A 22820-nucleotide genomic window follows, 5' to 3' on the forward strand; every position below is an offset into this window, starting at 1 on the left:
TAGGTACTGAGAGCAGCTGGACTGTAGCCCAAGTGAGATTTTCAGGCCCATTTTCAATTTCTGATGTGGGAGGTCCTTCTGTCTATGTGTTGCTTTTATTGGTTAATGAATAAAGAAGCTGGCTAGGCCTGTGTGATAGGGCAGAGTAGAGCTAAGTGGCGGGGGGGGGGACTAAACTGAATGCTGGGAGAAAGAAGGCAGAATCAAGGAGAAGCCATGTAGCCCTGCTGGAGACAGACACCCGAACACATGAGGCTATGTGTATAGCCTCATGGCGATACACAGATTAATGGAGATGTAATTTAAGATATGAGTTACCCAGAAATACACTAGAGTCATTGGACAAGCAGTGTTCAAAATAATATAGTTTCTGTGTGATTATTTCAGGTCTGAGCTGCTAGGCAGCCTGGAAACACACAAGTGGCCTCACATAACAAAGCCTGGCGGTGGTGACACTCGCCTTTGATCCCTGAACTCAGGAGGCAGAGACAGGTGGATCTCTGTGAGTTCGAGGCCAGCCTGGTCTACAGAGTGAGTTCCAGGACAGTCAGGGCTACATAGAGAAACCCTGTCTCGAAGAAAGACAAAGAAGAAGAAAAGATTGACAGGTGAACATTCTCAGTTCTGGGTGCTGTTTAGCTATTTTAGGAGGCTACTTACCCCTTGCCATTGAGAGCAGAAGTGTGTCTCTTCTGTGAGACCACCTGGATCTAGAGCCCCATTGTGCCATGCTCTGGTGGTGTAGTCTTCGAGAGGTCATTTACAGTTTCTGTAACTATAAAATGAGGAGAGAGAGAGAGAGAGAGAGAGAGAGAGAGAGAGAGAGAGAGAGAGGAACTCTGGGTTGCGGGCTAAGAAAAATGTAATAAGCGGTAGCGACTTTGGCCACTTTATTGATGGCAATGACAGCATGCAGCATCTAAGATCGTTGTGGAGTCTGAACTGGGAACTGGGTCCTTGGAAGCAGAATGGAAGAACAGCAACACCAATTATCTCCCATACATCCGCTGGTTCAAGGATAGAAAAAGGCCTGTGGTAGTCAAGTATTTGCTGAGTAAATACTTGAACATTTCTTCCCCCTGCCGCACCTCGACCATCTCGTAAGAATTACCACCCTTTCAAAGGGTTTTCTCTATTTCTTTTTCTTTTGTCTCTTGCCCCACTCCTCATGTAAACAGGGTTTTCTGTAGCCTGGGCTGACCTCAAACTTCTTATGACTTAAACGTCTCATCCTCTTGCTTCTATCTCCCTAAAGCTGAAATTAAGGGAGTGTGCCCACAACTGCTTTATTGGTGTTGCCGGGGGGGGGGGGGGGGGGGGGGGGGGGGGGGGGTGGCGGGGGGGGTGGTGGCGGGGGGGTGGCGGGGGGGGGCTGAACTTCGAGTTTCTTACATGCTAAGAAATTACTCTACCAATTCAGGTACAGCCCAAGGCTTCAAAACTATTTCTAAGGGAAAGGGGACCCCCGAGCTGAGGTTCTTGGTCCTGCTGCGTTGGCCAGGCTGCTGTGTCTTTTAAAAAGTTGTTTTGTTTAACTCGAGCCAGGTGTGCGGGCAGAAAGGCGGTTCCACCTGAGTTGTGAAAACAGCAGTCCTAAATCACCTGGGCGAGAGAGAAAGCAATCCCCTTCCATAGGAAGATCAGGAGTGCTCCAGGAAGTAGCTGAGGTTCAAACTAGCAGAGCTGTGGAAACTGTCACCTCCAGTCCGAGTTCCCTGTTTTGCAGCCCTCCCATCTGCTGGAGCCGAGCTCTCCGCCCTGCCAGCATGCTCCAGCACCTCTCCCAGTCACCCCGAAGGACAGCTAGCAAAGTGGTATCCTACATGAAGGCAGATTCCGGCATTTACAGCCTCTCACAGGGAGAGAGACTAGGAGGTCGGGAGGGTGGGCCAAACCCTTGAAATTGGCTTCTGGCCAATGGCAAGCATCACAGTCTCTAAGGGCTATACAACTTGTCCATGCTGGTCAGGAAATGCTCTGGGCCATCCTGGGGCAGGGTTCTCAGTTATTTTTGGCCAACATGGTTGGTATGCAAAAAGAACTTCCCTTTTCTTCTTCTGCAGCGCGGGCCCACAAATGCCGAGCAGTTCACACAGCGTTGCCGCTTAAGATCAACCTTCCGAGTACTTCTCTGCCTGCCAAATTGCCAGGGCGATTAGAGCGTGATTATACGGCTTGGCTCTGAGCATTAGCTAATCCGACCCAGCTGGGCTTGCTCTGGACCTGGGATGGCTCCGGACATCAGCTGCTTCTTTTTAGTGGCGCTCTTTTCAGCCAGCTGTGAAGCCATCGCCTCCTCAGAGCAGATGTGCATTGAGGTGAGTCCAAACCGTGTCTCTACCCAGCTGACACTTGCTCAGAAATTTGAGATACAGCATACAGACTCATGTGAACCTTGGTTTTAAGTCTCTACTGTCCTAATGAGGACAACGGGAGATAGCAACAGGGCTTGGGTGCCAAGAACAGACCCTCTCGATCCTGATACCCAAACCATGAGAGTCAATTGTGCGCCATCCCAGTACATGGCCTCTAGCCACAGAGTCCTTTGGTTTCTTGGCTGCCATAGTGTGGACTAGTAAAGACAGGCTCATTCCAGGCTTCAGAACAGTTAAAGGATCATTCTGAATGAGATTGGCTTTCTCCTCCAGTTGGACACCCGTCCGTCTGTCAGAATAGCCCACAGGAGTAACTGAGAACCAAGCCAACTGCCAACCTTCTGTTTGGAACCTTAACAGTGTTTATCACCCAGTAGGAAGTTGTAGAGAGAATGAAGAGAGAGAGAGAATGGCCTCCGTCATTCTACCTTCCTCCCGCTCTCCTTGACTCTGGCAAGTGGCCAGTCCCACGTGGGCATGCCTGACAAAGGGTACAGACAGGAAAGGATGGCTTGCTAAAACGTTGCTTTCTTACTTTGGGACTGAATGGAGACTATAAGCCAGGGATAGCTAGGGGCAAAAGGAATCTGAGACCACAGTTAGAAGTCAAACCATTGACCTAAAACTCAAGGCTAAGACTTGCCAGATGAGGGTATGAATCAAAGTCAAAGCCAGGACGTGAATGAAGTCTGAAACAGAAAGCTTGTTAGCCATGTATTTGAGTGGATTCAGGCTGTTCGCAGACCAAACAGATACGATACCCAGGAAAAATCAAGGCAGGGATGGAATATTTCCTCAGGCTTCCAGAACCAGTGCTACAGAGTAAGGGAAATTACATAATAGGATTTATTGTTTGCCATTTCTGGAGGCTGGACATCCAGGACTGGGGCTGAGGCAAGGTCGTTTTCCTCTGAGGACTTTCTTCTTGGTTTGTAGATGGCTGTTGCTGTAGGCTGGAGGGTAGTGGCAAGGTCGTTTTCCTCTGAGGACTTTCTTCTCGGCTTGTAGATGGCTGTCTTTATGTGTATCTAGTGTACCATCCCCCATGCTTAGCTGTGTCTAAGTTTCTCTTATGAAGACATTAGTTGTGTTGGACTAGGACCTGCCTAGATTTTCTCATTTTACTATAATCTATTTCAAAAGGCCTCGTCTCCAATTATGGTCACATGAGACACAAGGTCCGGGGAGTTAAGGCTTCAACCTAAGAAGTTCAGGGCTGGGAGAATGGGAGACAACTCAGGCTATAAAAGGACTAAAAGAAGAAAGGGGCTTCATCAGCCCCAGTTTCACCTCATTCAAGTTGGGAAGTTGATTTCACACATCATGTAGATGGCATGAAGGGATTGGGAAGGGGACATCCCCTTCTCAGTGACCAAGCGTGAATGCTAGTCATGTGCTGACAGCATCCCCAGATGGGATAAACCTCCCATTCAATTGCAGTTCCACAAAAGTGGGCTATTTGCAGTGCTCTGTTCTTAAGTGGGGAATTCAGTTCTCAAATCCCTGCACCTAGGGGAAGCCTGTGAACCCTTCTGAGACCACAAGCAGTCCAAAAACCGTCTAACCACCCATGGTGGTCACCAGGCTTCTGAGTTGCCAGTTCCCTTTTGTACATGACCCCTGCTTTGGCAAAGGGAAGAAGGAGGAGAGGAAAAAAGAAAGAAATTGCCTGCGGTAGGCCCTCAGTGCCATGCCTGTCATTCATGGGAGTAGGGCACAGTGTTCCAGGTCGCTAAAGGCCCTGTATGAAGACAGCGAAGACTTCCATTTGGGTTAAACACGTGGTAGTAAAATCCTCTAATACAACGTCCCCACCTCTAGCTCGTGGGTGCCCTCTGACACATGTCTGAATTTAAATAGCCTTGCAACTCATTCCATGAGCATTAGAGTTCTATTGTCTCTTCTCTCCTTTCCTTCTAAGCAGCAGAAGTTGAAAGTTGTTTAATGCATGAATACGATGGGGCCCATGTTCCAGACCTCTGTGCCACGAATGAGGGGGAGCAAGGCTGGTTAGGAGAAACGTGTGCCTTTGTCACGCGTGGTCCTCTCACATTCAAATCACCCTGATTCCACTCAGCCTTCTCCTTGCTTTCTTTCCTTCCTCGCCCCACTTCAAGCATGGTCAGGCACTCGTTGCCTGTCTGTCCTTGTGACCCACCATTGTGAGCTCGTCTTGCCCAGCGTGATAATAATAGTTGTGTTTAGGTTTTTGCCTTCTTTTCAGCTTATTAAATGTTGTTGAAGCAAAACACACATGCAGAAAGTTCCCAGGGCCTTACATAAGCAGTTAATTGCATTTTCACCAATAAACACAGCCCGGTATTCCACATACAACTCAAGGCACAGATGTACTCAGTACCTCAGAAGCCCCCAAGCTTCCTCCAGGCCATTAGTTCCTCGAAGACATCTAGTCTTGTAACTTCTATCATCATGGTTGCTAGTATGCTCTTAAGGAATAACTTTATACAGTAAGGGGCATATCGTAGGAACTCCTTTTGCCTGGCTCCTTTGACTGAAATTAAATTGGTGACACTTTCAGATGACAGGTATGATGGTGGTTTGTTGATTCCTACTGTTCAATGACACACTGTTTGGTGGAAGCCCTCATCATCTATTTATTTCTCTACTCTTAATAGGAAACTGCATTATCTATAATTTTTGGAAGTTATGTATGACACTTGTTTTGAGCTTTCTTGATCATGCCTTTCTTTAGAAAACAAATAAATTTATGTTATATGAGTACCTGAATAGATGTATTTCCCATAGTGTGTGTGTGTGTGTGTGTATCTTGTAAACTTCACAGATTTATAAAACATCACTAATAATTAACAGTCGTTGGCACTGCATGTGATGTTTCATTGCTCCTGAGTCTTGTTAACATTTGATAATAAATGTGAGCCATCATGATGGCTGGGAAGGAGTATTTCATTGGGATTCAATTTTTATTTCTCCGATGAATTATTAAATTGAGAACATGTTCACAGTTGCTTCCATAGTCCTCTCTTCTGGCACTGCTGAGAGCCAAACCCAGCGCCACCCTCCTGCTAGGTAAGCATTCTGACACTCATACACCCCCTGCCCTCTACAACATTTGTGTGAGTGCAGGGTTTAGGTTTTTTGCCCATTTTCTCCTTTGTTGTCTTGATTTGATAGCCAACATATTCTTCTACTCAGACTTCTCTTTCAACTTTCCTGAAGGTATCTTTTGCCAACTTGAAGTTCTTAATATTATTGTAACTTGATTGAACATTTCTTCCCTTAATTTTCAGTACATTTCTGTCCGTTTTAAGAAATCTTTGTTTACCCCAAAGCTATGATGATTATTATCCTACAGTTTCTTCAGGAAGATTCATTGTTTCATATTTCTAAGTTTTAACAGCTCAAAAACTGATATATATATATATATACATACATACATATACATATATGCATGTTGGGTAGAAGTCAGAACTGATATTTTAATAAATTTTTTTCTTAAGAAAAGTTCCAACCTACACCAAACTCTGAGAACATTATAATAAAAACTCATGACCACTCCACAGAGAATCCTCTGTTGCTAAATGCCCCATGTTCTCTGTATGCGTATAACAAAATTACAACCATGACCAGGCCTTTAGAGACTAGCAAATGTTCAGACGATCTGGAATGCAATGCTCTGTAATTGCTGCTGTTAGAATATTTTCAGTGTACTCTGAAATAGTTCCTTGGACCTGCAGGCTTGCTTCCCCCCCATTTCAAATGGGCTCATCTTAGTCACTCTGTCCACTCAAAACAAGGGTAAGACCAAGCAAGTCCTTCTGTTTCTAGGAATGGGGTGGGCTTTACTTGGCAGTGCCCTCTTTTGAAGAACTCCAGCTTCACAGATGCACTAGCTTCCCAGGACCAGGATGATGGGGAACGAGATGATCCCTGAAGTGGGCACTCCTGCTCAGGGCTAAGGCCCTCTGTCTGGAGACTTCTCAGTGCACACCTGTAGGGTGCGCTTCTTATCACTAAGCTACAGTTGGTAAGAAGGGAGGTCCAGGCAAAACAGTTAATGCTGTTAACTTAGACTTGGAGACCAGCAGGCTATTTCTGCAGAGTAGTGGTTCCCAACCTTCCTTATATTGTGACCCTTTAACACAGTTCCTTGTGTTGTAGTGACCCCCCCATCACAAAATTTTTTTTCGTTGCTACTTCATAACTGTAATGTTGCTATTGTTGTAAATCATAATGTAAATATCCGCTATTAAGGATAGCTGATATGTGACCCCTGTGAAAGGGTCGTTCCACTCCCCATACCCCCATACCTCCACCCTTGCAAAGGGATTGTGACCCACAGGTTGAGAACCACTGCTGTAGAGGACCAGAAAACAAAGGAGGTTTAATTGGAATGTCCTTCACCTGAAGGAGTCAGATTGACAATACAATCTTAGGGATGTGTCGTCCTGAGAGGTTTCATTATTTGTTTTGTTTTCTGAGAGTAATCTTTGCTCTGGAATTCAGCTTACCAACCAAATTGCTCAAGGTGTGATTAAAGGAAGGGGCTGGGGGTGGGGTCAGCGTTTCCTCATGCATGCATGTGTCAAGTGCACTAGACGGCTGAAAGGCTGGAAATAAGCATGCAAGGGAAATTCAAAGGCTTCCAAATTAGAAAAATGTCTCAACGCTTGCAAGAAGAGAAAATACAGTGGGATGGGAGCAGAAACAAAATAACATCCTGATTGAAAAAATGCAAAGGAATACCTGGAGGGAGAGGGGGTTGCAACTAGGAGGGAAACTTGCTCTAGGTAAAGAGGCCCAGCTCTGAGCCAAGCTGAAGACAAAGTAGCTGGCAGGGGTCCCAGTGCACCGCTGGTCCTAAACAAATGCTTCTTGACACAGAGCAGGATGTGTGCAGCACAGGCATCCAAGTGGCTTTGCAGCAGCTCTGCAGGGTGTGTGCAATTGCATGCATCTGAGTGGCTTTGCAGCAGCACTGCAGGGCGTGTGCAGTTCCAGGCATCTGAGTGGCTTTTGCAGCAGCTCTGCAAGGATATGTGCAGTTGCAGGCATCTGTGTAGCTTTGCAACAGCTCTGCAGGCTATGTTTAGTTGCAGGCATATGAGTGGCTTTGCAGCAGCTCCACAAGATGTGTGCAGTTGCATGCATTTGAGGGGCTTTGCAGCAGCTCTGCAGGATGTATGCGGTTGCATGCATTTGAGTGGATTTGCTGCAGCTCTGCTGGCACAGACATTCACATTAAGAAGGATGGGCCCTGTCTGCAGTGCAGTCAGCCAAGGTAGACAAGTGAAGAAGCAACTTCGGAAAACTGTCCATCTCCAGGTAGAATAATTACATGGGAACAGGTCAGCTCTATGGTGCAGCCCTGGAAGTACCAGTATAGTATCTCTCTCCTGAGTGCTTCAGTCAGTGAGGGGCAAGGCCAGTTCTGCCTAGTGTTCCAGTCCGTGAGGGGTAGAGCCCTATCCTCTCTGCCATTGGTGGTAACAGTAGCCAGGGACATTAACAGAGACCATGGCTGTAACAGAGCCTAAACCCAGAGGTGGCCCCAGCAGAAGCCCAGGTCCAGACATCACCATGGCCCTGGGTGGCAATGAAACCGCCCACGGCAGCCCACTCCTCATCTCTTTTGCCTCTTCAGATATGCCTCTGTCTACAGGACATAAACTATTTTGTCTCTCTCCCATTTCACTTCATACATTTGCTCACCAGAGTAGGCCTGTCTGCCTGGTGCTATGAGGGGCTGGGGTCTCCTTGTCCCGCTTAGAGTCTTATGACTCTGGGCAGGATCATGCTTTCTTATCACAAAGAGGTCAGAGTAGTGCCCAGCTGTCTGGGCTGGAGACCTCTCTAGAACCTGGGCTAGAAAGTCCAGGCTATGATCCGTTGAGTTTGGCTGGCTGGAGCTGCATGGCATGGGGTAGAGGGGTTTCTCATATATCCTTGTTCTTAATGAGGTAGAAACAGAATATCTGTAATGTGTAAAACATTCCATTCAAAAGGACTGAATGAGAGTGATTGTGTGTGTGTGTGTGTGTGTGTGTGTGTGTGCACATGTTCACACTACTAGCCTTAAAAAGTAAAATCAAGGTTCTCCTTTACTTTATAGCTAATATCCACTTACGAGTGAGTACATACCATGTTTGTCTTTCTGGGTCTGGGTTACCTCACTCAGGATGATTTTTTTTCTAGTTCCATTCATTTGCCTTCAAATTTCTTGATGTCATTATTTTTAAAAGTTGAGTAATATCCTATTGTATAACACATTTTCTTTATCCATTTTTTGGATTTTTTTTGTTTTTTTGTTTTTTGTTTTTTTTTTTTTTTTGGCTGAGGTACATCTAGGCTGTTTCCAGGTTCTAGCTATTACAAATAAAAGTGCTACAAACACAGCTGAGCAAGTGTTCCTGTATGACTGAGCATCTTTTGGATATTCCCAAAGAGTCTAGGTAACAAGAAGAGTCCAAGGTGGGGAGTGGGGGGAGGTGGCGAGGATCTCCCTGGAAAGGGGAAATAGAAGCAAAGTCCTGGGGTGGACTGGAGGTGGGTAGGGATGGAAACTTGGGGAATTGGATTTGGGGGTAGGGTGAGGGGAGATTACAGAAGATGAATGGAAAGAGGGACTCAGGGAAAATAAATACCCCCGAATCTACAAGGATGACCCCAGCTAAGGCTCCAATAATAGTGGATACGTAGCCTGAACTGAGCATCTCCTGTGATCAGATTGACAACTACCCCAATTGTCATCAGAGAGCCTTCATTAAGTAACTGATGGAACAGATACAGAGACCATCAGCCAAACATTAGGCTGAGCTCAGGGAATCTGACTGGGGAGGGGGGAGGATTGTAGGGGCCAGAGGGGCCAAGAACATCACAATAAAAGCCCAGCAACTATTAATCTGGCTCATGGGAACTCACAGAGTCTGAAGCAACAACCAGGGAACTGACCTAGGCCTTCTACACATATGTGACGGTTGTGCAGCTTTGTTTACTTGTGAGACTCCTAACAATGGGAGAAGGCGCTGTCCCTAATGCTTTGACTGGCTCTAGGGAACCTATTCCTCATACCGGACCATCTTGCCCAGTCTAAATACAAGGGGAGGCACTTAATCTTACTGCAATTTATATGCTGTGCTTTGTTTATCCCCATGGGGTATCTGCCCCTTTCTGAATAGAAACAGAAAAAGAAGGGATTGGGAGGAAATGGGGGAGGTCTGGAGGTGGAGAGAATGAAAAGAAAGGAGGGAGGAAAAACTGCAGTTAGGATGTAAAATAGATTAATTATACAAAAATCAATAAGTAAAATCAACAGAAAATTATCTATATGTTCTTATATGTTGCCAACTTTCATGGCCATAACAATTTTTATTGTAAAACTCTGATTGCAAAAAGTGCAGGGGGCAGGTGCCTGTGGAGCCCCAGGACCTTTGGTTTGAAATTCTAGGTCTTGCCATCACCCTTCCTCCAAGACATCAAGGGCAGCAGGGTCATTTCTGTTCCCATCTACATGAAGATTTGTGGACCACGCTTTGGCGGTCTTCCTGTCTGGCACTGGCAGACCCTGCCTGCCTCTCCTTTTTTTGCTCGGGTAAAAGAGCGATTTCACTTCCTTATCTTTCTTTCCTCCTACTAGAAGCTCCCTCGGCCCCTGGCTCAGCAGAGTTTCTGCAACCTTTACTTTCTGAATCCCATTAGTGCAGTAAAGTGCTTAGGAAGCCCAGGAGAGGCTGAACGAGGAAATAACTTCAGTGTCCTAAGCATGTATATTCAGAAGCGGAGAATCAGTAGCCTTAGGCCTTTCACTGTGGTACTATAATAGAGCCAGACAGATTGGCAGATTCCCCTTTCTCCCTACGTACATGAAGTCAGATATGCCAGTGGGAACCAGAAAAGAAAAATGTCTCCTCCGAGCTAATAAGATCCATAGCAACACTGAGCCCACAGCCGTCCACACAGGTTCTCTCTGGGTGAGCCACAGTTACGGGCACCAGGCACAGTCTTGTAGCATGCTTTTCCCCACCAGTCAGCTAAATCTAGGTTTTAAATGCAAAGTGTGCATTTCAAGGACATTATGTGGATGGATTTGTGACAGTGCCTAGAGGACTTTGGGTCTATAAACTGGAGAATAAATTATAGGGAAATATAAATATGGCATTTTCATCATCGACAGTTGTAATAGCCTCACGGGATATAAGGAAACCAGTGGTTTCCTGGAGATGCGCGTGTGTAGTAGCGCTATGAAAAAGGGCACCAAGCAGGAAATGGAGTTCGGCAGGGTAAATGGTGCCGTCTAGAGAACCTCACCATTTAGGAGAAAAGGAAGGTGTGTGTGCTTCTGTCCATCCAAGAAAAATCTGTTTGTAGTCAACAGTAGGAAGACAGCTGGACTAGAGTGTGGGTGGGGCACCCTCACGGACCACTGGAGAGCAGGCGTGTGGGAAGGAAAGACCAGAAGACAGTGGTTGTTTGAGTTCACTTAGGATGTGAGACGATCTGAGCACCAGTGTTCCCTGGAGCTCGTCTTTTTGTACCTCCAAGGGTATTTTTCTTAGCTAGGAGCCTCCCTGGGCCAGGTATACATCACCAACCAACCTTCCTACCCACCCCACCCCCACTCCTCAGTCACACCCACACCAGTCGCAAATGCTACAGTGGCACCAGATAACCCTTCACTTCTGCGGACTTCTAATGACTAGCTTTGCCTCTCTAGTTAGTTCCAGTTCTGCATCTCGGATTAGGGGTTTAAGAGGCAGTGCCCGTTGGATTTCAGGATCCTGCACTATGTTGGACACAGGGTGGGCTCATCGACCCACAGTCTGGAGATCCCAACAGGGAAATAATTTATATTTCAAGGTTGAAACCCCCAATCTGTGCTACTTCCTTTTCCTTTTAATAGTGTCTTAAGCAAATTTGTTATAAAGTTACCAGTGCTTCAAAGGCCCAGGAGGGTAAGATTTTGTCAGCAAACTCACCTACCCAGTTCTCCCTCCTCCCCACTACTCTGTTTGTTTGTATTCCTTGTTTGTTTGTTGAGACAGGGTCTTTCCCTATCTCAGAATAACTTAGAAGTCACAGAAATCCTCCTGTCTCAGCCTCCCAAGTGGTGGGGTTATGGAAGATTTCTCTCTTTTTTTTTCTTTTATATTTTCTTGCCAGAGTATGCTAAAGCAAATCTCAAACCTGTCATTTTATTTTTAGCTACTTTAATCTGCATCTAAAGAGTCTAAGACCATTTCTTTCATAAAATCATGTTAACCACTAATGTTACAAAATTCCTGTTCTCTCTCTCTCTCTCAAATTCATTATTTCTCAATATAATCAAATCCTGTCTTCAGAGTTCTGTGATTGTTATATGTCTTTTCCTAGCTTTTTAAAAATCATAACTAAGCAAGGGTTAATTATTATTTGCTTGTCTAAGTTATTATGTCCATCTTTTCTTTTAAAGTGGCTTTTCAACAGTTATTTTCTGGGCATGCGCAAGCATGTGACCACGCACCATGGCTTGTGTGTGGAGCCAACTTGCAAGGACAACTTGCAACAATTGGTTCTTTCTATCCTGTGAGTTCCCAGGGAGCAATCTCAGGCTGGCAGACTTGGTGGCAGCTGTCCTTATCCACTGAATCCTATCACCAGCCTCTCCTTTATCTCTTAACAAGAACTTTCTTTCCTCCTCCTCCTTCTCTTCCTTTGCCCCATACCTTTCCAGAACAATATAGAACGTCCCCCTTTCTGTCTGTGGGTGACTGCTGCTTATCGTGTGTTAACTGAAATCATCTGAGTCACTCACTCCTAGACATGAAGCCAGGTCTAAAGTCTTGACTTGATTCCAACTTATTCATTCCTTCATTTGGAAGCTTGTTTTGGGCAAGAATATTCCTGCAGGGTTCCTCTAAGGAGCACCACGTTTTGTTCAGCTGGACACATACTGATAATAGTATCGCTATTAACAATCTCTTTCTCTCACAGTACAGGAGGGTTGAGCTCTGGCTTGTGCCTGCTAGAAAGCACCCTTTGTTTGTTTGTTTGTTTGTTTGTTTGGGGTTGTTTGTTTCCTGAGACAGGATCTCGCTTTGTAGCTCACATCATCATTGAATTCAAAATCTTCCCGACTCCCTCCAATGTGCTCGGATTATAAGTGCACCCTCCACATTTTGACTCACAGCCAACACCTTGCTAACAAAGTGTGTAATTTTCTTAATATCGTCTAATCCCTTCATTCAGAGGTCTCTGATGGACTACAAATGTCTTTTACCAACGGATTTATTTGAATCGTAATCTAATCAAGAGCAAGCGGTTTATCATTATTCTTTGTGCTAGCTACTAAAGCCCTGTAATGAATAAGAATGTGCATATAAACATTTTGTGCTTTTGCAAGTTTATTTTTGGGAACGATAACTAGAAGTGGGACGGCTTCTCAAAAGGTAAATCATACATAATCTTGCTAGAGAGTGAATCAAATTACTAAATCCAATATTCATTTATATTGCTTCTCCCATCAGAAAGAAACCAACAAAACATACAACTGTGAAAATTTAGGTCTCAGTGAAATTCCTGGCACTCTACCAAACTCAACAGAATGTCTGGAGTTCAGCTTTAATTTCTTGCCTACAATTCAAAATACGACCTTCAGCAGACTCGTAAATCTCACCTTTCTGGATTTAACCAGGTAGGTATTTCAGCTCCTTGCACGCTCTTGACATTTTACTTAAACAAAACCATATTGTGCAATCCAAGCACTGCTGATGCCTCCTGTAGGGCCACAGATCAGCTGCTTGTGCATTCATCCTTCCCCAAGGAACACATTTCTGATACTAAGATATATTGTAAATTAAGGCCAGTCAACTACGAGGAAAGTATTTCAATGGTGCTGTTAAGGAAAGCCTAAGGCAGTGGTTCTCAACTTGTGGGTCGTGACCCTTTTTGGAGGGGGGCTGAACGACCTTTTTATAGGGCTCCCATGTTAGATATCCTACATATCAGATATTTACATTACAATTCGTAACAGTAGCAAAATTGCAGTTAGGAAGTAGCATTGGTTGGGGGTCACTAAGCATGAGGAATTGTATTAAAGGGCTGCAGCTTTAGGAAGGTTGAGAACCACTTTTCTAAGGGTATTGAGGGCAAAAAAGAAAAAAAAAAATCTTGACCAAATCAGATGCTGTATTATGCGGCATGTTAACCCAGTTGGCTATTACTGGGCAATGGCATTTTAGATGAAACTCACAGATATCTCTATTAACATTGTTTGGTTGCTGTTGCTTTGTTTGCTTTCTGGTTTGTTTTCTCTTTTTTTAAACATGGCCTCTCTATGTGGTCCTAGTTTACCACCAATTCACTATGTAGACCAGGCTGACCTTGAACTCACAGCTATTTTCCTGCCTTTGCCTCCTGAAGTATAGGATTAAAGGCAAGCACCCCTACATCTGGCTTCTATTAACTTTTGATTTATTTGTCATACACAAATTGGATTAAGAATTCCATCATCTAGTCTAGAGGCGGAACCAGGATTCCAGTTGCTAAACTATAGCCTGAAAATTGTATCTGACTGCTGAACCAATGTTTGAGAACAAAGAGGCAGAAGTATCAAAAGCCAAAGCAAGTGAGGGCATAAACTAGTCTGTGAGGAAAAGGAGGGAAAGGAGGCCGATGCTTTCGTGACATCCGCATCCCTTGTAGCGGCTCTCTGCACTGCCCCTTCCCCTCCTGCAGAGCGGGAGCCCAAGGGACCATGGTCACCTTATAAGTGCCACTGTGAGATACCGTGGTCAGTATCACTACCAACTGGTGGGTGAATGAGGGAACCATTAGCACGCACATGTGCCCACAAAGGGGTGTGCACTCCTGTGCATGTGTGTGCGATCAATCTAGTATTTTTAGATTAATATCAAGACGGTGTTTTCTGAGTCTTTACTGTTCTTCAGTTCAAGGGGCATCTTCCCATGTATCATTCGACACACGATAGTTCTTCATAAAACCCTTTTGTATTTAACTGATGAAAAGAGAGAGCAAGACTATATACCAGTGATAGAGGGTGTGCTTAGCATGTGTTAGGACCTGGATTCAATCTTTGCTGGCAATTCAGCCCCCCATGAGAAATTAATAAAAGTTGTATCTTGTTCATGGTGTTATACACATATATATAAATATATACACATATGTGTGTGTGTGTGTATAGTGTCTCCTATGTGTTCTGTGTGATATATTTTATACTAAATTAAACAGTAAATCACAGTTTGATTTTTACACTCACTGGTTTTTTTTTCCTTACCATTAAAAATAACCCCTGAGTGTTCGCTCTAAAGGAGCAAAGACTACAGAATAAATTCTAAATCAGAGTGTTCAGAACTAAGGCTATTCATTAACCCAACCAGTTATCCTGTGGGCGTGGAGGGGAGTTCTACTTCACTTTCTGGTGATGCTATTTTGCTATTGCACACAAGGGATTTCTTGATTCATTATGGTGCTGGTGTTTGTTCTCTTGTCCTCGTAAACATGACTGCCAAGTGCTCTTATCTCTTCGAGGTGCCAGATTTACTGGATACATGAAGATACCTTCCAAAGCCAGCGTCAGCTAGACACACTTGTGCTGACTGCAAACCCGCTGATATTTGTGGCAGAAACAGCACTCAATGGACCTGCGTTACTGAAGCACCTGTTCTTCACCCAAACAGGAATGTCCAGTCTGGACTTCATCCCCGCGCACAACTTGAAGAGCTTGGAAAGTTTACATCTTGGAAGTAACCATATTTCCTCCATTAAGCTCCCCACAAACTTCCCAACAGAGAAGCTGAAGGTTCTCGATTTTCAAAATAATGCCATCCACTACCTATCTAAAGACGATATGGGATCTCTACGGCACGCCACTAACCTGAGCCTTAACTTAAAGGGAAATGACATTACAAGAATAGAGCCTGGGGCGTTCAAGTCAACTGTCTTTCAAAGTTTGGACTTTGGAGGGACTCGTGACTTGCTGGTTATATTCAGGGGTTTGCAGAACTCTACTGTTCAGTCTCTCTGGCTGGGGACATTTGAGGACATTGATGATGGAGAAATTAGTTCCTCTGTGTTTGAGGGCCTCTGTGAAATGTCTGTTGAGAGCATCAACCTGCAAAAGCATCACTTCCTCAACATGTCATCGAATACCTTCCACTGCTTCACCAGCCTCCAGGAACTGGACCTTACAGCCGCTCACCTGAGAGAATTACCCTCCGGGATTGTAGGGCTAAACAACCTCAAGAAATTAGTTCTCAGTGCAAACAAGTTTGAAAACTTGTGTCAAATCAATGCTGCCAGCTTCCCCTCGCTTACACACCTTTACATCAAGGGCAATATGAAGAAACTTGCCCTTGGTACCGGCTGTTTAGAAAAACTAGAAAATCTTCGTCTGCTTGATCTAAGCCACAATGACATCGAAATGTCTGACTGCTGCAATCTGCAACTCAAAAACCTGTCTCACTTACAAAGCTTAAACTTGAGCTACAATGAACCCCTGGGCCTAAAGACCGAGGCGTTCCAAGAATGTCCCCAGCTAGAACTCCTGGACTTGGCGTTTACCCAATTACGTGTTAATGATGCACAAAGTCCCTTCCAGAACCTCCATCTTCTGAAGGTTCTAAATCTCTCCCACTGCCTCCCTGACACCAGCAATCAGCATCTCCTCAATGGCCTGCCAGCCCTCCAGCATCTGAACTTCCAGGGAAACCGATTTCCAAATGGGAATATTCCAAAGACTAACCCGCTTCAGATCCTGGAAAGTCTAGAAATCCTGATCTTATCATTCTGTGATCTCTCCTCCATAGACCAGCAAGCCTTTGCTCGGCTTAAGATAATGAATCATGTAGACCTGAGCCACAACAGGCTGACATCCAGTAGCATTGAGGCTCTTAGTCATCTTAAGGGGATATACCTCAACCTAGCTTCTAACAGCATTAGCATCATCCCACATGATCTCCTCCCCATCCTGTCCCAGCAGAGGACCGTTAATTTAAGACAGAATCCCCTGGACTGCACTTGCTCCAATGTTTACTTTTTGGAATGGTACAAAGAAAACATGCACAGAGTTGAGGACATAGAGGCCACTCTTTGTGCAAATCCCCCATTCCTGCGGGGAGTCAGGCTGTCTGATGTCACCCTGTCATGCAGTATCACAGCAGTGGGCATTTTCTTTCTCATCCTATTCTTGCTTTTGTTCACTGTTGCGTTGATTTTTGCAGTGAAATATTTTCTCAGGTGGAAATACCAACACATTTAGCTCAAGGTTTCCAGAGAAGGCAGAATTTATCAGAATTGTCCTAAGTAAAGGAACTGTCAGCTACAGGTGACCAGACTTTTCCGGTTCTTAGTGCTGGGCTGGGGCCATTGAGCTTTTCTGAAAATGTCTTACTCATTTGAATCTCCCATGATGCTGTGGCTAGAGGCCCATGCACTGCTGTGAGAGACAGAGCCACTTCCTCCTGTGAAAAGTGACCCACAACCTCTGAACCCCCAATTTGAACCCCACCCATGTGAGAAAGGAGAGCAACATGCATCACTGCCCCCACCCTCTGCCCAACCTGGCTATGCTGGGGCCAGCCCTGTCTTCTCTCTCTCTAACATCTGACATTTTGCTTGAGGCTGAGCTCTCTGTAATTGAGCCATTTGGGAAAGTTAGGCCCCAGCAAATTCTCAATGCTCATTTCAAATGACAAAAGGTAAAAAAATACAATGAATTTAAAAGACAAGACAAAGTAATAAATTCTGCTCTCAACTAGATTCTATTAGTTCCCTCAATTATTTGCTTTCTAAGGTCTTGAGAAACCCCTAGGGTGTCAACAGTACAAAACTTTGAAAGCTTCTCCCCGACCCATCCCTGAAGGTCAGATTTCATTTCCCGACAAGGAGGTTTCCCTCCCCCTGTCGGCTACTCCACCTCTCAGGTTGCAAAATTAGAGGTAGGCTGTGGTCCAAACAGCTCATTTTATTCTCCAGCTTGCTGGTCCTTGGACCTCTCTCCCACAGGAACGGGGAGATGAATGTCTGGTTCCCAGGCTGGCCTTCCAAAAGCCTGTTGCCTTCAGAGAATATTGAAGAACACCTTCACAAGGGAACCTTGTGTATTTATGTGTCCCTGCAGACTAGCTGTCGGGAACATGATAAGGGAGGAGAGGTTTCTGTTCGGTCCAGGGGTATTCCCAAAGGCTATGGCAGTGACAGACAACATGGCGTTATCAAATGCAGAGAGACAGAGAAGACAGGGTAGGTGACAATGTCACAACTTAATCCCTCCCAAGTCTCAAAATCCTTCTGATACAGTCTGAATTACTAGTTGAAACTCAGTTACCGTGATGTTTGCAATTACTGTCCCCTGAATCCAGGCAGTTAAGCAACAACAGACTGATAATATTTTTTAAACATTGCACAAATACTAAGTATATATCTTACTTCATTTCATCATTCCCTGAACAATGTAACTATGTACACAGCATATATACTATGTTATATATTGTTAGGAGACAATACAAAGAACATGAAAAGATCATGTGATTCATATGAAAATACTATTCTATTTTTGTATAAAGGACTTGAACGTTTGCAAAGTCTGGTATCTGTGAGGACTCCGGGACCCAATTTCCCCGTGAAAACCAAGAGACTCCTACATAAGACCTTAATTAAATTTTGTAACCAATTTGAGGTTAGAGATGTTAACTAATTATGAAATGCTGGTCAAAGGGTGAGTGATTGACCAATGGTGACATCTAATCAGAATGATAAGAGCAGCCACGTCTTCCCTCTGCCCCCTGGAAAAGCTGCTTAGACAGGCAGCAGCTGGGATGAAACTCTTCCCGGAGACTTAGGGACTTCAGCCTTTCTCACACGGTCGTTCCTTCCTCTGGGAGCCCCTCTGGAAGCAGTCAGTTCTCATATCCCTGAGACTTGCAGCAGGGTTTCCTCTTCGGAGAGTGGTTTTTTCCTACATAGCCAATTCAAAACCGACGGTGAATGACGTCACAACTAGCATGAACTCTTCAGCTCCTTTATCGTCTTTATGGCTCCTCCATGTCCGGAATCACGACTGGGACATGATATGGTTTCAGGGTGTGTGTGCACATGCTTGCCCATGAACGCTCACATGGACGCCAGATGTTGACGCCCGGTGACTACGTCACCATCTTCCTGTTCTGAGACCTGACCCCTCATTGACGATAGATCTATCTCCCCATCTTGTTCTACCCCAGCTCTGGAGTTTGAAAAGCATACGGCTCTACCAGTCTTTCTCATGGGTGCTAGGGAGCTGGACTCAGCCTGCAGGCTTGTGCAGAGAACACTTTGCTCACTGAGCCTTCCCCCACAGCCCTGATGGTTTATATTGTGAATAATTAATTGCTGAGATTTTGTAGGCCTTTGGTCCCTGAGGCTTTATCAGTGGTTACTACATTGGCCAAGCCTATCCCTGCTTACCCTTAGCTCTGGTCAACATCTCCAGAGCTTCCTGCAATGGCCCTCCCACACATTTCTCGCCAGAAATACCCAGAGCCATCTGGTAATAAAGGATGCCTATGCCAAGCCTCCGGTAATGAGGATATTGTGGCAGAGGTTAACCCTGGATTCCTAGTCAATGACTGAGTCCCTGAGTCCCTGTAACATTCCTTCCGACTCTTCATGTTTCTCCCTACTTCCCCCATCTCAAAGTACAGATGGATTCCACATTCAGAACGCCGTCTTAGGTAATGCCAACCCTGTCCAGATAGCCTCCAGAACCATTCCCACCTGAGTTCCTTCCACCCAGAGTCAGGATGTCACCTGGGCCCTAGCTGCTGTTGAGGGCCGTGTCTGGGTTCATGGTCCAGCTACACAGCTGGGGTCTGTGTAGATGTTTGGGGCCTGTGTCACCTCAGGAGACCTTAGGAACCATGCGAGATGAAATCAGAGGGCCATGCTGAGTCAGCCCCACCCTTTGCTGGCTCTGGGAAAGCTGACCTTGCCTCTCATTGGACACTACAGCAACAGAGCTGGCCCCTGCACATTACAGAGATGACACCCACTCCTCACCACAGGCCAGGGGGCACCAACCCTAAGGGCATGCATGCAGGGTAGCTGACTGACCAGCTTGGCTACCACCCAGGCCCACACTCGGGCCTTGGGTTGACCCCATCTAGGACCTGCTGGAGTTGGCGAAGGAACTGGTCCTCTGGAATGATACCCACAGGACCTCCAAGACTCGTGGCCACTATAGGATATCCCAGAGGAGTTCCGGTGGGGATCCAGTGATGGCGGTGTACCAGAAACCAGAGGCCTTAAACCAGACCAGTGACTCATTGCAATGAACATTTGCCAGTAAAACTGATGGGACAAATTGGTATACTATATGGCACACCGAAGCCCCCAGTGCCTTCAGGATGAATGGAGAGGTGTTGCAGAGGCAGGAGAGAAGGAGAAGCAAGGAGATTTTTTTCTATTATTGTGGTTTTTGTTTTGTTTGGGTTTGGGTTTTTTGTTTGTTTCTGCTTCTGTGTGCTTGCTTGCCTACTTTGATTTGTTTCCTTTTGTGGGGGGGGCATGCACAGTGGGGATGAGGGAGAATATCAGGGGACTGGGAGGTGAGCAGAATTGGGGTGCATGATGTGAAACTTCAAAAGGGTCAACAAAGAAGCTACATATTAAGTTAAAGATAGATAGATAGATAGATAGATAGATAGATAGATAGATAGATAGATAGAAAGAAAGAAAACACCAATCCATTGGGTTCCCTGTCTATTCTGTCAGATATCAGCTGATTCTTGCCTTAGGGATATAAACTGAAGATGGAAAATACTAATTGTGAAGCTAGCACTCTATAATACTTAACATATAACTTAGAAAAACCAAAACATTCCGTAGAAAACCTCTGCTTTGGATGCATTTTCCCAATGTCTTAAACCTTGGCAAGACCTAACTGCCCATCTTGTTCTCATTTGTCAGGCCCACCCCACTTGGTGCCCCGTGACTTGGCGTTCCAAAGCACCACACTGACCCAAGGCTCCGCGACAGCTCTGCTGTATTAAGCACCAATAAATTCACCCCACAGAGTCAGGAAGGGAGCTTTTTGATGACTGCTGTCAATGTTATTGCTTTATCTGGTTACTAGGAGAGGATCTGTAGACATCATGTGTTTATTGGTTTTATGTATGGCATGTTGTTGTGGCTCTGACAAGCTACACCTATAAAAATGTGTTATTATTGCATGATGTAGCCCAGTGAGCTGACCCTGCATTTCAAAGTGTACTGAAGCAAATAGCATCGAAGTCCATAAAAGCTGACTGGCCTCCATCACAAAGGACTCTCTGCGTGAGCTGCAGCTCCTATAATCCAGCAAAGAATTATACCCTTCCCGGGACCGGCAGCCATTGCTATTAACTGAGCACCGCACACTCCCAAACACAGGCATTATCTGAAAAATTCGAAGACAGGATGCTTTATATTGCTCTGATTTGTCCAACTCTCTGAGAGGACACGAGTGTAATTTTGAAGTTTACAAAAGAATGAAATAACTGGTTTGCCGGTGTAATATCAGTTCAGGGTGCGAGGAGAGTTCCCACCAGTGTTTCCTCTCTTTGAATGCAGAAGAGGCATTTAAGCACAGCAACAGAAAATGGTAATCTCTGAGCCGGGAGGCAGCTGCCGGGCGCGATAAAAACGCAACTGTCTAGCACAGTGGGGGTTAGCCTGTGGTAAAGAGGAATAGCCTAGCCTATTGCAGCTCCCAAGCCTAGTTGAACCCCGGAATCAAGTGGAGAATTCTTGGCAAAACAGAAGTCTTCAACCTACCTCTGGATCTCGGCCCCCACTTTCTGCCAAGTGATTTTTCTATAAAAATCATTTCTAATCTCTGTTTTATCAACCAACAGCAGAAGCACGTTAGGCTCCATGATGCACTAGAGGCTGTCTTCACATCCCAGGGAAGGAAGTTTTCTTCCAAAAGTTGGACAAAGGAAACTGGCAAGGCCCTCAATTCCGAGGGTCAACATCCCGCCAGGCAACTTGGCAGTGTCTCTTGCCATAACAGCTGGGCTGCAAGGCACTGCCCCTGAATCCCCCCTAGCTCTCTTCCCGACCCACCCGTGCCGCTTGCTAACAACTTGAAAATGAAATAAATCATGAATTGAATATTATGGAAGTTGGAAAGAACTTGTGGCTTATGGTGAAAGTCTATCGTTGCTCAGGAAAGATTAAGCAGGGAAGACCGTGGAAGCTCCTCTGCCCTTTCTATGTAATGTTCTCTGAGCACCTGGCTGTGGCTCTAAACCTGGCAAAGGACAACAAAGGGCAAAGAGGCCCTCAGGGCATTCAAGCACTCATCCCCCCCCACCTCCTCCTCCTCCTTTCGTTTGGCCCCCAGGCCTTCTTCACCCCTTCCTGTCCCTTCCTCCTCCCCTCCCTCGTTCTCTAGACTGAGCTCAAACTCATTATCCTCCTGCCTACCTCCTGATTTGGGAAATATGATGTACACTATCACATCCAGTTCAGTCCAAGAGCTCAATAAGTAGCTTGGATCTCCCTTTTTATCTTATAAGTAATCTAACCAAAATAATAAATAAGCGATTAAGTAAACTAGGGGATGGTCTGAATAAGTGGGGAGATACTCAGTGTTCTTAGAAGGAGGAACTTAATGCTGTAAGAATGTCAGTCCGGTGGAAACCAGAGAAATACATATCAAAATGGGATTAATATGAAAATCAATTAGAATAACACCAACAAGAACCTGAAAAAGTGGCGCTGGAGAGAGGGCTTGTGTGTTCAGAGTGCTTGCTGTCTGGAGTTCAGAGAGCTTGAGGTCTGGAGTTCGGATCCTCACACCCACATCAGGTGGCTCACAAATACCAATAACTCCAGCTCCAAGGGATCCGATGTGTGCTCTAGTATTTTCAGGCCTGGAACACATATACTCACACTACACACACTACACACACACACACATGCACACCCACAAAGCTAAGATGACGTTTGTTTGACAAAACAAATGGAAAAGGCTGGAGAGGCAAGGAGGTTGGGGGTGGGGTTTGAGGCACTACATGCCGTGCTTGTGGGGTTATAAATAGCGTGGTTCAGTCCCTTCTAGAACAATAATCAGTCAAATTCGTAACCTGAACATTCTCCTCCAGGGTTACATCCCAAGTCAGCTTCCTAGGTCAGCACAGACTTCCCTCTCAGCATTATTTATGGAGGGGAGATTCTCAGCAATTTGAGAATTCATCACTAAGAAAGCATAAAAGTTTAACAGGGAAGGTGAACATGTCACAGAAGACACTGTACAGTAGTTAGAAGTGATGGGTTAGACACAACCATAGTGGAATTTTATTGTAAATACCTTTACACAAATTAAGTTTAGACAAATTGAATTTGGCAGAGTATATTTGAGCAAAGGAGGATTCATGAGTTGGATATACTTTATTTAACCTGGGGCGGCTCAGAGCACTCCCTCCAGCAATGTGAGATTTATAAGCTAGA

General features: G+C 45.3%; 1 protein-coding gene across 3 annotated transcripts; it reads left to right on the forward strand.

Annotated features, from left to right (window-relative positions):
• The first annotated feature begins 1745 nt into the window (after nt 1-1745).
• On the forward strand, nt 1746-21484 carry Cd180 (CD180 molecule). Of its 3 annotated transcripts, XM_085676766.2 has the most exons (4): nt 1746-1875; nt 2064-2318; nt 12857-13023; nt 14880-21484. In XM_085676766.2, the coding sequence occupies exons 2-4, from the start codon at nt 2229-2231 to the stop codon at nt 16606-16608; spliced, it is 1986 nt and encodes a 661-aa protein (XP_085532892.2). In that variant the 5' UTR covers nt 1746-1875; nt 2064-2228; the 3' UTR covers nt 16609-21484. The 3 variants fall into 3 exon arrangements, with proteins under 3 accessions (XP_085532892.2, XP_048298868.3, XP_048298869.3); XM_048442911.3 differs by lacking the exon at nt 1746-1875 and having other exon boundaries at nt 1974-2318; XM_048442912.3 differs by lacking the exons at nt 1746-1875; nt 2064-2318 and having other exon boundaries at nt 12889-13023; nt 15029-21484.
• The last annotated feature ends 1336 nt before the right edge of the window (nt 21485-22820 follow it).

The sequence above is a fragment of the Myodes glareolus genome, chromosome 15 (assembly GCF_982192425.1).
Source record: "Myodes glareolus chromosome 15, mMyoGla1.1, whole genome shotgun sequence".
NCBI lineage: Eukaryota > Metazoa > Chordata > Mammalia > Rodentia > Cricetidae > Myodes > Myodes glareolus.